The sequence below is a fragment of the Bos javanicus genome, chromosome 3 (genome assembly GCF_032452875.1).
Source record: "Bos javanicus breed banteng chromosome 3, ARS-OSU_banteng_1.0, whole genome shotgun sequence".
NCBI classification, from domain to species: domain Eukaryota; kingdom Metazoa; phylum Chordata; class Mammalia; order Artiodactyla; family Bovidae; genus Bos; species Bos javanicus.
This window is the reverse complement of record NC_083870.1, coordinates 31,638,207-31,653,844: the sequence shown is the minus strand read 5'-3', so window position 1 is coordinate 31,653,844 and position 15,638 is coordinate 31,638,207. Positions and strand designations below refer to the sequence as shown.

At 53.6% G+C, this 15,638-nt stretch overlaps 1 protein-coding gene and 1 long non-coding RNA gene across 3 annotated transcripts in view; both read right to left on the bottom strand.

Moving 5' to 3' along the window:
- Positions 1-4,719, bottom strand: part of KCND3 (potassium voltage-gated channel subfamily D member 3) — a 222,000-nt gene extending 217,281 nt beyond the window's left edge. For both annotated transcript variants that reach the window (XM_061410810.1, XM_061410811.1), the window contains exon 1: positions 3,386-4,719. In XM_061410810.1, coding sequence (XP_061266794.1) covers positions 3,386-4,491 — 1,106 coding nt within the window. In that variant the 5' untranslated portion in view covers positions 4,492-4,719. The remainder of the gene's footprint in view (positions 1-3,385) is intronic.
- Positions 1-15,638, bottom strand: part of LOC133244120 (uncharacterized) — a 315,193-nt gene that overhangs the window by 261,682 nt on the left and 37,873 nt on the right. The gene's annotated exons all lie outside the window — the stretch shown is intronic.

Below are 15,638 nucleotides of genomic sequence, written 5' to 3'. Positions count from 1 at the left end.
GAGCAAACTCCTTCACGCGACACATCGGCCCTCGACTAGTCAGTCAGCAAAGGCACACAGGACAGTCCTTCCAGACTGTAAATAGGAAGCCTGGGAAGGTTTGGGTGGGAAGGGTCTGGAAACAGGAAGAAGTAGGTGTCTGCCAGGGACTGTTGGGAGCAACCAGAGAGAATGTGGAATGTGGCAGAACACTGGCCCTCAGCATTGCATGACCACTTGGGGTTCAAACACCAGCAAAGAGTAAGCAAAGACAGGCTTTCTGGAATGATCCAACAAGCTTACAAGCAGCCAATGAATGTGCTCAGGACAGAGAGCAGCCAGAGGAGAGGAACAGTTTCCAGGATAGGGTGGGTAAGACCTCCAATAAGAGCAAGAAGACCCTCCACAGCATCGCAGATCATCCCAGTGAGGGGGGACCACACACCAGGTGAATGCTGCCCTGCTCCCTCCCTGGGGCCAGGGCTGGGGGAGATACAAATCTTGGGTCCACCCTAGAGAAAGTACAGGTGGGTCTGGAAGGGACTGAGGACATTATCAGACCAAGCACATGGAAAAGAAGCCCCATTCTCATTGACTCACCCATTTAAGAGTTTTGCCAAATACCTGTTGTTTAGAGTCAAGCAGAGAGCCGGGCGATGGTTCTCACCGCCAACTCCGGTCAAAGTCAAGCAGCCCGATCCACCCGACACTGGTCAGGGTGGACAGGAAGAAAAAGCCTGCTTTCCCATTACTTAACGGAGGTTAAGCAAGACATGACTAAAGGCTTCATTTTTGCTTGTGAGCTTTTCCTCCCTAAGGCTAGACATCTTGCTGCTTGAGGAAGGGAAGGGTGAGGAGCTTGCAGGGCTCGAAGTCAGGGCCGGGGAGGGGAGGGTAGTCTGGGTCTTCCTACGCAGGAGTCCTCACTCTCTGGCAGTCCTCTTGCTCTGCCCCTCCCTCACCTCCCAAAAGAAAATGTGAGGCCATGACTGTCCACCCCCTGATGCTAGACTTGACCTTGATCTACACAGCGAAGGCTAAAGGAAATCACTGGTCTCCCCAGTGACAGTAAATAGATTTTGCAGTGAAAGCAGCCATTAATTTCCCAGGCAGAACTTAAACTGGCCAGAAGAAAATGTTTTATATATTCATAAATTCCCTGTGTGCCTAGTGAGGTGCCTGTAGTCCTCACCACGCTGACACTTTCTTAAATAGAGATAGGACTAGAATAGATTATGACACCCTGAAGCCATTAAAAAGAAAAGCTCTGAAGGGCTGATTTCCACCTACAGGCCCTGATGTTAAGGGAACAAGTAGAGTGGGAAATGAAAAGAGAAAGGGCCCTGGAGACAGCCAGCCTGGTATTTTAAAAGCGGTGCTGCCCCTCAGCAGCTATGTGACTACAGATATTTACTTAACCTCTCTGAGCCTCGCCTGCTGCATCTTCAAAGTTGTGTGGAATTTTTCCTACCTTGCAAGGCTGTTGTGAAGACTTAAAGAGATAACATATGCAAAGTGCTCAGCACACTGCTGACACATAGTAGACACACATATGCTGTTATGCTAATAATAAAAAGTAACAGGCAGGTGGCCGTTCAAGTTTCCATTGATCTCTGAAATGGCCCCATTTTAACTCCGACACTCATCCGTCTGCCCTGTTTTCTCCCCATGGCAGTCCTGAGGCATCACTGGTGTCATGAGTCCCATCAAGGGGCACTTAAGGGTTTTGGACAGTCAGAATGTAGCCATGGAGGTCCTGGCCATGGAAAAGTCCCCTTCAGGAAAGCGAAGGGATGGCCAGGTTAGCAGAGAAACAGCAAATGTGCCTCCTTCTCCTAACACAGGGCCAGCTCTCCAGCCCATCTTATCCCTAAATATCCCACGAGGCCAGGAAGCCACATCTACTCCCTGAGTCAAGAGAGACAAGGTCAAATAACAAGACATCCTTGCCCACTTTGGGTGGGAGCAGTTAGTGGGAGCCTGCATGTGTGTTGAAGAGGAAGGAAAGGGCAAGGTGGCCTCTGCCCGATGAATGGAATGCCCCCCGTCAAATGTGGCCTTCACAAATGGACAGCAACACCCCTCGCTCTCCCCCTTGCTCCTCCCTTCTGTGTGGCAGAATGACAAATGTAATCATTTTAGAAGGTCCTGTCACCTGCTCAGTCATTCCCAATAAGCACTATGGAAAAACCGATACCAGCGCCACAGGGTTTCAGCCAGGGGAAAAAAAAAAAAAAATCGAATCACCAGGACACCACCAACTGAATTGTCAAACACCAAATAAAAAGCTTCATGAATTCTCCATCAGCAATATAACGCTTCCTGGCCTAAGCAAATACAGCCCCAGTGTATGAATTGTGAAGGGATTTTGCTTGAGCCTCAATGACTTCCCACAGCTGAAGCAGCAGCCCCTAAGAAATACACACCTCCATGAAGCTGCCTTCGCTGGCTCTAATCCTGTTAGGGTGAAGACTGTAATCTGCTTCCTGAGTGAGACCCCCCCCCAATCCTCTGATGGAAAGCTTCATATCCCAGCACCATAAATATATTTCGGTGATCTCAACTGGAGAGGGGACCCTGGGGAGATGGAAGAGACAGAGTCACCCGTGACCTCACTGAGCACCTTTCCCTCCCACTGATGATATTGTTGTTACTGTGTCTGACCACATGATCCATCAGACCATCTCACCATCACCCAGGTAGGCTGAAGGATCATTCATTCTCACAGAGTCAGACTAAGAAAGCAAAACTACTGCCTCTTCAGTGAGAAAAAAAAAAAACAAAAAACAAATCAGGTGCCCCACTTTGCAGAAAACCCAAGTTCAGAGTCACTTAGAGAAAGTCTACTCAGAGCTCCTGAGCCCTTGAGCATTTGTGGCAGCAAAAAAGAAAAATAAGGCAGAAGAGAAAACAGCCTGCAAATATACTACAAAGGAGAAATGCAGGGAGGCTCCAAAAAGAGAGCTCTAGGGTCTTCTGTTAATGGAAATCTGTACCCTCTTGACCACTCTCATTGAACTTCTTATAGCATTCTTCCTTCCTGCTGCCCTCTTTTCCTCTTCAAGGCAGCCCTTGCAAGCTCAGGTGCATATAAGAATGCAGCAGTCTCCACTCACTCCTCCCCCACCACACACACATACACAGAATGCATGGCTGAATAAAGACATGGTGACAATTTTCCGTGTTTTGTAAAATATATACCCTACTCCTAAAAGAAAACTCAATTCAGAGCATTCATCAGCCCCAAACAAATCACTTTGGTGCCTTCCACTTCTGATTAGCAACTTCCCTTGCTCCTACAACTTGGGGAAGTGACTCCAACCTTCTGTGTCCAGCTCTGATACCATCCACAGTGTCCCCGTCAATCCAACCTCCGCCCTTCTCCAGGACAACAGCTCCGACTTACCCCAGTGTTGTCATGGTGACGATGGTGTACCAAAACGAGGCGGGGATGCTTGTGAACTTGCTGGCGGAGGAGCCCTTCTCGGCGTAAAACATCACAGTGGCAAAGATGATGATGGCCATGGTGAGGGAGAAAAGGAGGAAGCCGAGCTCCGAGGCACAGCTCTTCAGGGTGTAGCCCAGGATCCGCAAGCCCTGGGAGTGGCGCGAGAACTTGAAGATCCTGAAGACGCGGAAGACCCGGAGCGTGACGAAGGCGCCTGACACGTCCTCGTTGTTGGTCATGACGAGGCCGATGTAATAGGGCATGATGGCCACCACGTCGATGATACTCATCACGCTGCGGATGAAGCGGTAGCGGCTGGGCGCCGCGAAAAGCCGGAGGAGGTACTCCACCGTGAAGATCATGACGCAGGCTGTGTCCAGGCAAAAGAAGGCCACGGAGTAGCGCTCGCCGCACGGCAGCTCCTTGCTCCCGGGCACCGTGCCGCACGGCACCGTCTCCACCACGTTGGTGATGACCGAGACGGCGATGAAGAAGCCAGTCACGTAGTAGAAGACCAAGGCCAGTGTGCTGGTGTGCGGGTTCTCGAAGGCCCGCCACATGGTCTGGCGGAAGCTGAGCGAGGGCATGGACTCCTGGTTGTTCTCCGAGTCGTTGTCGTCCATGAGCCGCTCGGCGTTCTCCCTCTTGCGGTCCTTGTACTCCTCGTAGCAGCAGTCACCGATGATCTCGGGCAGAATGCCGTAGAAAGCCAGCTCGTCGTCGTAGGCGGAGATGCACTCGTAGCGCGGGTAGTGCAGTTTGCCAGTGCGGTAGAAGTTGAGGACGCAGCGGAACACTTCTGGGTCTCGGTCGAAGAAGTACTCCTTGGTGTCCTCGTTGAAGAAGAACTCCTTCTCCGTGCTGCCCAGCAGTGTGTCTGGGTAGCGCTCCAGCGTGGTCCGCCACGTCTGGAACCTCCGCCCGCTCACATTGAGGACAATCAGTTCATCCTGCCGCTTGTTCTTGTCGGCCGGGGCTAGGGGCATGGGGCAGTTGGCCACTGGCATCCACCCGATGGCCGCAGCCCGCGCGAAGGGCAGCCAGGCTGCGACTCCGGCCGCCATGGTGACTCCAGCTCCTGGGCGGCCACTGCTCTGCCACGCGGCACACCAGCTTGGAAGTTAGTTCAGCAACCCCTGGAGACAGGAGGAGAAAGCAGAGAACCGTGAGTCCCCTGTCTGCCCCTGGAGGGTAGATGGGATACAGGGAAGGGTCATCAGGAAGTGAAACAGCAAACGTCTGGAAGGGAAATGAATGGAACTGAAGTCCCCACCAAAGAGAGGAGACTTGATTCACACCCGGTCTTGCAGCAATGTGGGATCACCAGATGTTGTTGACTGCCTGACAAATTGTCAAGTTCCAAGAGGGCTCAGGAGCACTTGGAGGGAAAACCTCTTTAGCAGAAAGATCTGAGAAGACGTGGGTAATAATCAGCTCCAAAAGGTTATGGTGTTATTACGAATTTAAATTGGGAGAGGGTAAACGAGTTCTCATTAAATGAATTTAAAAGTGGGATAAACATGCTAATTTTTATTTCTCTCTTCACCCACAAGGGCAATCAGGAATGGGGCATGGAGGGGGGAGATCAGGGAAACACATTCTTTCCACTCCTCACTGGTGAGGAGGCTGGGGCTGCCTAGGACTCTGGAAAATTCTCTGAGATGCCAGAACTTGGTGGAGTTCTGTCCCCAAGTTCCATGGCGAAGGCTGACCCTGGTGGCGTGCTACCCTCTGGGACATTCAGCTGGGACATTTGGCAACCTCATGTCCAGTCACGCTCTCAGAGCCATAATAGAAAGATGTGGGAGAGGCTGGGAGGCTAGGGTTCCTCCCCCACCTTGTAAAGGACTCTTGGATTCTTGGTTCACCTGCCTTCCAAGCATTGTCCTTCTTCCTCCCAGAGGAAGCTGATCCACACTTACTGCCATCTCCAGACTCCTCGCCTCCCGTCTCCATCTGCCCACCATCCCTAACTCCCTCAGGTTATATAACAATACCCTTTCCCATGCCAGCCTCTTTCACCTGGCCCCACTCCACCCTCAGAGGTTCTTCCAGAGCTGGGCCACCTCGGCCCTTCACTCACCGCTCTCTGAACCGGGCTGTGTACACACTTCCCATCACCTGCATGGATGGAGGGAACAGTGGCATGGAGAATTATATTTGGCTTTGGGAAACAGATTTACCTTCTCGAGTCTGGCTTTTTAAAGACGGTAGTGAAATGAGTCTGCAATCCCCAAATGTATACCATCTGTGGGGAGACACGTGGTGACACAGAAACACACGGAACAGCAACAGGGAATTGTTTGGGGTTGACACGCTCATTTTCCCAGATCCTAAACTGATCTCACAGAGCCAATCCTGACTCAGAATTCTTTGGACCCTCTGGAATTCAGCTGGTTTAAATAAATGAGGCAGAAGCTGAGTCTCGTAGGGAGATTTGATCTCATCTTTCCTTGTAACCCTGTTTGCTTCTCCTGACTCCCAACTCTGCCAAGTTTTCCAGATTTCTCCCTCCTCTCATTCCTGAGCCACCCCTGGACTCTGCCACCTGGAGATCTCTGAAACTGGACAGGTGGAAGCTGGGTCTACCACCTTGCAAAAAGCTGGTCTTCACCTTTTGCTCACAGCATCCTTAACCCCCAGCCTGTCACCTTGGCCATCTTCCTTACTACTGCACCCAAAGATGCAAATAATTGCCAAATAATGAGACAGCAGGTCTCTGCCCGCATAAGGCCTCGCTTCCCTGAGTCCTCTTTCCCGTTTGTCTGTTTGTCTCTCATTCCTCCAACCCCCATTTCTCCTGTTCCAAGTAAATCCATCCTGCTCAGGTTAATTTCCCTAAAGCAAGATCTTCCCATTGCCTACCAAATCAAGTCTGAACTCTTTGGACTGGCATTCTGGCATTTTCACAAATGGATCCTGGTTTATCATTCCAGCCCCATGTCCAGGCACCTATCCTAGATCCTAAATGGGCTCATGCATAGTCCTTGGGGGTCTGTCTGTGGGCACTCTTCCTTCTGTTGGGACTATGCTTCCCCTTCACCCAGCTCTCCTATTAGAATCTCCCCTGTGCCTTGCTCTCTCTCTGATGCGTCTTCCTCTCCCCACGCTGAAAGTCTCTCCTCCTTTGGGCTCTTGGCACTCTGTTTGCTCCTCTTCCCTAGCACCTATCATCCTCTCGCCTGGGTTACAGACACTCTCCACGAGTCTTATCATCATGGCCAACAGTAATTGAGCGCTGACTTTATGCCAGGCACTGCACTGTCTCCAATGGATCAGCTCATGTAATCCTCCCAGCAACCCTAGGAAAAAGAGGTCTGAAATTCAGCAGTCGGCCAGCTGGAAGGGGGAAGGACAGGGACTACAGCCCTGGACAGGCAGTCTGACCCCACACCACATGCCCTGAGATCCTGCTTCTCAAGGTCTTCCTGTAAGAAGAATATTACGTGATGTTTACTGAGGGCTGACTGCCAGCCAGCACAGTGTCACATGCTTACATGGCATGGACCACTTCAATCCACCCTAGCAACACCCACAGGGGGCAGACGCCACCATTGTCCGCATTTTGCAGATGAGGAAAATGAAGCATGAGGAGGTATAACTGGCTGAAGGATGTAATGATTAGGCAGGGAGATTTAAACCTGGGCCGTCTCAATGTGGAGTTCGAGGGGATAGCCAGGCCTCTTCCCTGCTTTCCCCATCCCACACGAAGCTCCTTAAGGGTAAAGGCCATGATGCTTCTATCTTTACATGACAAGTCAGGAGGTAACATAGTAGGTGCCCAACCTACCGATGATCCCCAAAGGTGGGCACAATAAAGGACAGGTGGGAATCCAGATTATATAGATGCCAATTGTAATCCATCGATTTTATTCCACACCATCAGGGCTTTTAAGGCTGGGCATTCTCTCTCCACTCAGTAAACTCTGAAGACAGATCTAAACAAAATGAACCCAATTTAAGTACCTCTGACTCACTGTAGCTCTGTGTTTTCCCAAGGAGCCGACCTCTACCTCAGTTTCCCCTCTGCGTGCTAAGGAGCATGTTCACAGGACTTTCTGCTTCCTCAGAAAGGGAGGTTGATTCAGGTGCCACAGAAGACATCGGGAATGACAGTGACATTCCCTCTAAATGTCACCAGTCAGAGAATAGAAAAACAGCGCGGGCCTGATGAGCTCTTGATTACGGGAACTGAGGAAAGAACAGGGGGATCATTTACCCACGGCAATGAGTAATCCACATACCGCTGATAGAAGACTGGGGAACACATCCCATGTATTTTATATCTTTCTTCAAGAAATGTACCCTTTTAACTCCCTGTATTTCCTTTAGGCTACTAGGAGAATCTATAGTCCCTAAGCACACACTTAGCCAGGTTTTCTGAGGAGCAAGAGAAGTTTGGGAAGAAAGCCTGCAGTTTAAAGACTGGTCACAAGATAATTCCAATTCAGATTTAGCTAACATTTATTGATCACTGACTATGCAGTGGGCACTGATTTAAGCACTTTTTGCAGCAACAGTTAATTAATCCCACAAAAATCCTATGACATGGGCATTTATGCTGACAAGCTTCAGGAAAGGAGCTGAGACTCCTTCAAAGTGACTATGTTCTGTGTATATAGGAGGTGACGATTTTCCAATAGGCTACTGATCAGTTGGTGCTAGTAGTAAAGAACCGGCCTGCTGGTGCAGGAGACATGAGAGACACCGGTTCGATCCCTGAGTGGGGAAGAGCCCCTGGAGGAGGAAATGGCAACCCACTCCAGTATTCCTGCCTGGAGAATCCCATGGACAGAGGAGCCTGGCAGGCTGCAATCCATAGGGTTGCAAAGAGACACAACTGAAGTGACATAGCATGGCAGCATGGCATGGCAGCTCACTGCCAAATGACTTCCTTAACCTAGGTGTAACCAAATACCAAAGGTCCTTTGGGAGAGAGCAGGATGCAGGCTCTGCCCACCCTGTCCCCAGGCAGCAGAAAGCATGGGGTCTGGAAGGCCCAGCACTCCCGTTCTAATTCTCACCTGCACTTGTGAAAGCAAGCCATCATTATCCTCTGGGCCTCACAAGCCTCGTCTGTCAAACGAGATAACTGGACAAGAAAGTGACAAGGAGATCTCTAGCACAAACAATCCTTGATTCTACTGGATCCAGGACATCAAGCCTGTAGCTCAGGTCTCACCAAGAGCTCTTCCTCATGGTGTCCCCTGCAAAGCAAGCAGTAGAGCCTCTGGGTTTGTTGCTGAGGGGACAGAGTTAATCTGAGCCTCCTTTTAACAGAGGCACTTCTGGGAATTTCTGATGAGGCTGGTGCCCAGAAAGGGCCACACAACCTGCATTGCTTAGAACTCAAGGCAATCAAAGGCCCAGTTCATTCATAGAACCCCTGGCTACACCCCTGGAGGGAAAAGGGGCCTGGGCTCCAGACCCTGGGCCCTGGACCTCTGACTCTTAACATCCTTGCTTTATCCCAGGATGGAGCTAAGAAAGGTAGGAACTTGGGGGATTCCTGTGGCAAAGAGTAAGAGACCACAGAACCAGCAGGTACCCCTCTAATACTCTGCTTGGGCCAGGTATGCAGTTGTATACCCTGAGAGAGTGGAGCCCTCCCACTTCCATTCTGCCAGTGCTGTTTCATCCTGACTCCCAAGCCTCACTCCCTGGTACCTGCTGCTGCCACGCTGAATCCCATCACTTTACCCTCCCCTCCTCATACCGATCTCCTCTTCTCCAAAGTCTCTGGGTATTTTACAAACTACTCTCAGATGAATAATTGAGAACTGGGGAAGGAAGAACAGTCCCTCTCTATCTATCATAAAAGCCTCTGGTCCCACAGTCAAACTTTTATCCCATGTATTAAACCAGGACAATCTTCCCAAAGAAGGCCAGGCTGTCTCCGAAGCTTCAAGCCCTGTCCCCTTGGTAAAAGGTACCAAAATGGGAGGAATCACCCTATTGTTACTTCTGTGTGTGAGAGAGAGAGTTTGTTTGGAAGTGGAGGAAAAGTGTCCCATGCCTGTGGCCATGCCAGCCATCCCCTCCATACAACCCTGCAGGCTTTACCCAGCTCAAGCAGGGCTTCTCCAAGACTCTCACCACAACACTCGCCCCCTGACAGGCACCAACGCCTCCTGGAGCCGACCTGGGTATGAATTCTTGCAACAGGCACCACAGTGCGGCCCCATTTCCAGCCAATAGCACTGCACAGGCCTCAAATGCCAAGGTTTTACTAGGACGTGGACGCCTTACAAATGAAAAATCTGAAGCTATTTTTGTTTTTGGCAGAAGAGTTTGACAGTGGGAAAGATGGGGGTGGGGGGAGAATGAGGAAGAGACATTTGAAACAGGTGAGTGCTGAAATGACACAGGCGGGGAAGAAAAAAATCCTAGAAAAGGGAAACGTTCCCCCTGCTGTAAACAGGCAGCCCTGTTAGCCAGCTTATGTGGCAGAGATAGAGGGCCCAACGTGCGCAAAGTGAGCAGACCACCTGTCCTGGGGACTGACACTTAACCCAAGCACAGGCACAAGGCAATGAAAACAGCATGTCACCAAGGTCTACCCTTCAGTGACCTCGACAGACTACTGGGTATGGAGAATCTCTTGAAACTTTTACTTTCCATAATTTTTCACTCAGCCCAGAATGGAGCCAGTCTGGGAGCAGAGGGTCCTGACAACCTAGAGGGCATTCTCCTGTGCCCCCAGGGTTTGGGTAAGCAGCCTTGAAATTGGTAGGGTGCCGAGATAGGGATCCTTGGGATGCAGGCCTGGGACACACACAGAGATGCTCTTCTCCCGCAGTGCCTCTCCTAGGCTGGCCAGGGCACTTTTCTGAACTCTTGATTTTTTTCTCCAGCCTCTTCAACAGTGAAAGGGAGCAAGCCGCTAATCGTACTTCCTCTGGGGGTCCCTTGTGCACTTGCATTTTGTTGCTTTCCAGTAGAGACGGGAAAATAAACACGTCTATTCCAGCCCCTGTGCCAACATGTCCACATGGGAAAAAGGTACACATGCTTTGCGTTCAATTCCTGCTGGCCCAGGCCCCCTTTCTACAGACATTAAATATCCGGGTTCCCTTGAAGTGATGGTAAATAAGGCATAAATTTAACCATCTCTGTTACATTCATGCAAAATACCATCACGAACCACATAGAACCAGGTCTTGAAAAGATTGCCTAGTACCTAGGATCGGGAGAAAGTTCAGGCGCCCTCTCCCAAGAAATATAACCGAGCCTTCTCTTCGCTATAAGATTCCAGGTTCAGAACCTCTGCCTGTTGCTGACATATCACCGCTGCCCGGGATAAAAGCAGAACATCTTGGACTCGATTCAAATGTCAACACTAAGCAAGTGCAGGAATTTAGTTGATTCTAGGTAACTTCTCTGCCCAGTCCCTTCCGCACCTCATTCCTAGTGTAAACATCTCGCAAAGTGAGTCTTTCCAACGGCCTCCCCCCCGGCCACTCTGGCGCCTGGTGTTGCTCAGAGACCCTTCCCAGAGCTCGCCGAGGGCAAGCGGCGTCGGGCAGGACCAGATGTGCGGGCCTCCAGGCTATGGGAGGCACACCGCCCGATCGCCCGGCTGAAGAACTTTGTAAAGCGCCCCAAACTGCTCCCCGCTTCCACCCTCAGCCATTTCTCTCCTTCTCCCCTCAGAAGGAGCGAGGGACCGAGCGAGCCGCCGCCACCTGCCGCCGGATCCCGGGGCGCTGCCTCTGGCACCCCGGAGGGAAGGCAGGCCAATGGAAGGAGGGCAGAGGTTCACACCCCCACCTCCAAACCTCACAGCGCCTAGCTGCCCGGAGGTGGCTCCGCAGCCCGCGGGAACCGACGCCTCCGGGCCGGCTGCCTTGCTCCCCCACGGCGCCAGCCCCACCCCCAATCCTTCCGGCGCCCCAGCGCCCACCCACCCGGGTGCGGGAGTGGGAGGGTGCCGCGTGGGCAGCCGGAGCAACAGGCGTGGGAGCAGCGCTGAGCGCGCTTCCTGGCTCCAAAAGGCTCGGTCGCGTCCCTCTTACCTTCAGCGAAGCAAGCCCCGGGCCCCGCACCCCGCGCCCCGCGCGCGCTAGGAAGCTGCCGCCGGGAGCCGGGGGCCGCGGAGGCGCAGAGCACCCAGCAGCGCGGGGAAGCGCCCAGCGGCCGCCGCTCGCACCGCTCCTCCTCGCGAGCCAAGTCTCTCCTTCCCTTCTTCGCTCCGTCCGTTCGTGCGTCCGTCTGTCCGTGGGGCCCTCCCTCCCCAGTCGCCGCCGCCGCGGCCGCCGTCGCTCCAGCCCCGGCTCGGCAGCGCGTCCCCTCCCCGCCTCGCCGCTCCGCTCGCGGGCTCGCGGGCTCGCGGGCTCCCTCGCTCGCGCCCTGCCCCCGCCGCTGCCGGCGCCGCGCGGAGCGGAGCCCGGCGGGCCACCGGCTGCCTGGCGAGGTCCCTCTCCCGAAGGGGGAGGCGATGGGGGCGCGGCGCGGGCGGGGCGGTGAGGAGAGTCCGGGGGAGGCGGCGAGGCTGCGCCCTTGCCTCCCGACAGATCCCCGGCGACCGAGCGGCTCCAGGCCGGGCCCGAGAGCGCGGAGGGAGAGACGAGGAGGACCCGGAGGCTCGCCGCGGGAGGGTGCCCAGGGCGAGGGCGTGCTAGGGGGAGTGACTCCCCGCGCGAGGGTGTGTGTGTGTGCTGTGTGTGTGTGTATGTGTGTGTAGAGGGGCGCGCGCGTGAGCCAGGGTGGGGGGCAGGGAGACAAGGCAGAGCCTGGTGCGTCTCCCCGGGCCAGTGGAGGAATCCTAGGATGTGTCTGGAGGTGGCGGAGTGTGCCGACGCGGGTGTGGGCGCGTGTGCCAGCGAGGGTGGGCACGGGGGTGAGCGTGGCAAGGTGAGCTCGGCCTGGGCGTGGAGGCGGAGCGGGGAGTAGGCGTGAGTGTGAGCTCGGAGGCGTGTGTGCTGGGGACTCGGGGAGAGGTGACAGGGAGCGTCAGTGTGTGCGCGCGTGGGGTGTGTGTGGACCCAGCTGGGTGTCTGTTTCTCGCCGACTGTCCACGCGGCATCAGCACTTGCCTGCGGCCGAGCCCTGCCACCTGGGGAGGTTGGAGCCCGTCACCGCGCAAGCTTCGTAGCTCGCCGCGGCCGTGAGCTTGATGTGCCGGGGCTGGAGAGGTCCCGGGGGGACACACAATGCCCTTGCCCCACGTAAGAGCCGCTCTTCTTCCGGAGCGCAAGGGGCACGACCCGAAGGTAGGGATTCGCCCTCCTATCCTTCCACGTGGACTCAGTACCTAGACCCCAAAGTCTGGACTTGGGAGCGTGAACTCTCAACCCGAGTCCGCCCGGTCCCTCGATCCCTCTCCGGAGCCCAAGGATCCCAACTGCCCGGTGGCTCGGCCCAGGATGGGGAGCGTGCAGTCGGCAAGTGCCCAAGAGGTCGGGCGGATGGAGCCCCAGAGCATCCCAAGAGAGTGGTATATGGCCCAGACTCCCACACTCTCGGCCTGCGTTCGCAGAGGGTTCAGTACGCTCGAACGGTGTCAACCCAAGCGGCTCCAGCTGTCCCCGCGTCCAGAATTCCGAGATCTCGGCCTGGATGCCCGGAATCGCCTGGCGCTCCGGAGGCGAGGCAGCTCCATGCCTCAGCAGGGACCGAACCGTAGAGCTTGAGCGACCACAGTTTTGGGTGTGAAACAGAGACCGAGGGAAAAGCAGAGTGCGGTGAAGGGGCGGGCGTGCTTGAAGGGGGCTGGGAAAGAACCTCTCTGTGTCCGAACGAGGCTTCTGGCTTTTATGAGAACCCTTAGCCCTGTTCTAGATTAAGAGGTGGGGTGAGTCATGGTGGCCTGAGCCCCAGCGGGCTCCTGGCTGGCTCGGAAGCCCTCATTCACCCATTCGTTCCACTCCCCGCAAAGCCCCCTTCAGCTTGTCTGTCTGAAAGGTGTACAGTTGGCCCTTGAAGAGCTGGGCGTAGGCTCTATTAGCATTTGCCAGGAGCCCCAGGAGCGGTGTGGGATTTGCATAGTGATTTGCATACAGTAATAATGATTAACAACAGTGCCACTCCCTGGCAGACGGGGGGAAGAATTCGGGGAAGGCCCTGGCTCTACTCCCACCTCCCTCCTCCCATCCCTGGATAAGAGCTAATTTTCTCACAACTGCTGTGACCCCTGAGAGTTCTCAAACTCTGGGTGAGCAGGTCTGGGGAGGGGCAGTTTCCTTCAGCCTTGTCCAATTTGGGAGAGTTAAAACTCAGTGCTTTTTTTTCTTAGGGCTTCCCAGGTGGCGCTAGTGGTAAAGACCCCTCCTGCCATTGTGAGAGACGTAAGAGATTGGGGTTTAATTCCTGGGTCAGAAAGATCCCCGGTATTCAGTCCTGGAGAATCCCATAGACAGAGGAGCCTGGTAGGCTACAGTCCAGGGTTGGGAAGAGTCGGACAGGATTGAAGCAACTTAGCACAAACACATTTTATTTCTGCCCGGGTTTGAACTCTGGTGCATTCCCATCTTTGTTTTGCATCTTGCAGGTAGCTTAGGGGCTGGGTCTGCCCCAAAGCTTGGAGGTTTCCAAGAACAGTTAGCTGGGAGCATCTTCCTCCTCCAGAGAGATATACTTGTGGGACAACTGTGCTCTCCTGTGCCTGGTCAGCCTTGTTTGAAGACAGGACATTGATTCAGGACACCCCCCGCCCCCTGCCCCACCTTGCCCTGCAACACACACACACCTCTGGATCCATTCCTCCCGGGTTCACATCTCATCATTTAAGGGAAGTAGCTGTAGACTGTATTCTCCTTTCTGTTGAGAAGATCTAGAGGAAAATATAAAAGACAGATTTCTAGTCTAGGCCAGTGTGGTTGTTACTTACCAGCTCTTCTCACAACCAGGTGACCTGGAAAATGAGAGAGAGAGAGAGAGAGAGCAAGTGATGGGCAGAAGGGAGGCCCCTTGACTCCAGCAGCTGAAGGAGCCATTGCCTGGAGATGCTTCCCTTGCCTGGGCTCCATGCCCTCCATTGCATCTTTCCAGCACTGCCTGGTCTCGCCCTTCCCCTCTCTCCCTCTGGCCTGGCCAGGATACTCACTTGCATTTCCCCCATGACACGGCCGCTTTTCCTTTAACTCTCAGCTTCTATTTAAAAAGCTAATTTGGGAGCTTGTCGATGCTCCCAATTCAGATATTCTAAATAGGAACTGAAAGTTAGGAGCTGCCAGGGCACTAGAATTCCTTCCTTTGCCACCAGCACAGCTAAGGCATTTGTTCAGTCAATCAGCTGGCCATGGCTGTGTGTGTGTGTGTGTGTGTGAGAGAGAGAGAGAGAGAGAAGAGAGAGAGAGAGAGAGAAAGAGAGCGCACGCACATATGAGTTCAGGGCGTATTTCCAGCTATCTTTTCTGTTTAAAGATGGTGCTCCTATGGACAACTGTGATCTGTGTGTCCTTTCCAAGCTGTGCACACATGAGGATTCTTCTTTAGTCCCTTCACTCTGGCTGCTATTTGCAGAGCTTGTCACTGTGTGGACTGTGGGGGTAAGAGGCTGCCCCACCAAGTCTGCAGCCTCCAAGTTTGCTGACTTGCTGGAGCTGGTGTCTGCTTGGGGATTTCCCAGGGCTGCTCTGCTCAGGTTTGCTCTTAGAAACTGTGCCGTTGAGTGTCCATAAGGGTTGCTTCTCGGAGAAGGCAATGGCACCCCACTCCAGTACTCTTGCCTGGAAAATCCCATGGATGGAGGGGCCTGGTGGGCTGCAGTCCATGGGGTCGCTAGGAGTCGGACACGACTGAGCAACTTCACTTTCACTTTTCACTTTCATGCATTGGAGAAGGAAATGGCAACCCACTCCAGTGTTCTTGCCTGGAGAATCCCAGGGACGGGGGAGCCTGTTGGGCTGCTGTCTATAGGGTCGCAGAGTCGGACACAACTGAAGCGACTTAGCAGCAGCAGCAGCAGCAAGGGTTGCTTCTACCCTCATTGCTTGCGGCTGGACTACTTCACCAATCTTCCCCTTGACAAGGCAGGAATTTGGAGGGTGGAACTGCACCTCTGAGGGTTGCTGGCTTTCTATATTCAGGGTGCTGTGTATCTTGGAGGTAAATAAACAGACTTTGAAGTCAGACTGCCTGAGTTTGACCCTGCCTCCGCTGTTTACCTGCTGTGTGATCTTGGGGAAGCTCCTGAACTTCTGTGCCTTGATTTCCTCATCTCTAAAATAGTAATGTGCCCACATGCTAAGTCATTTCAGGAAATGCGGGA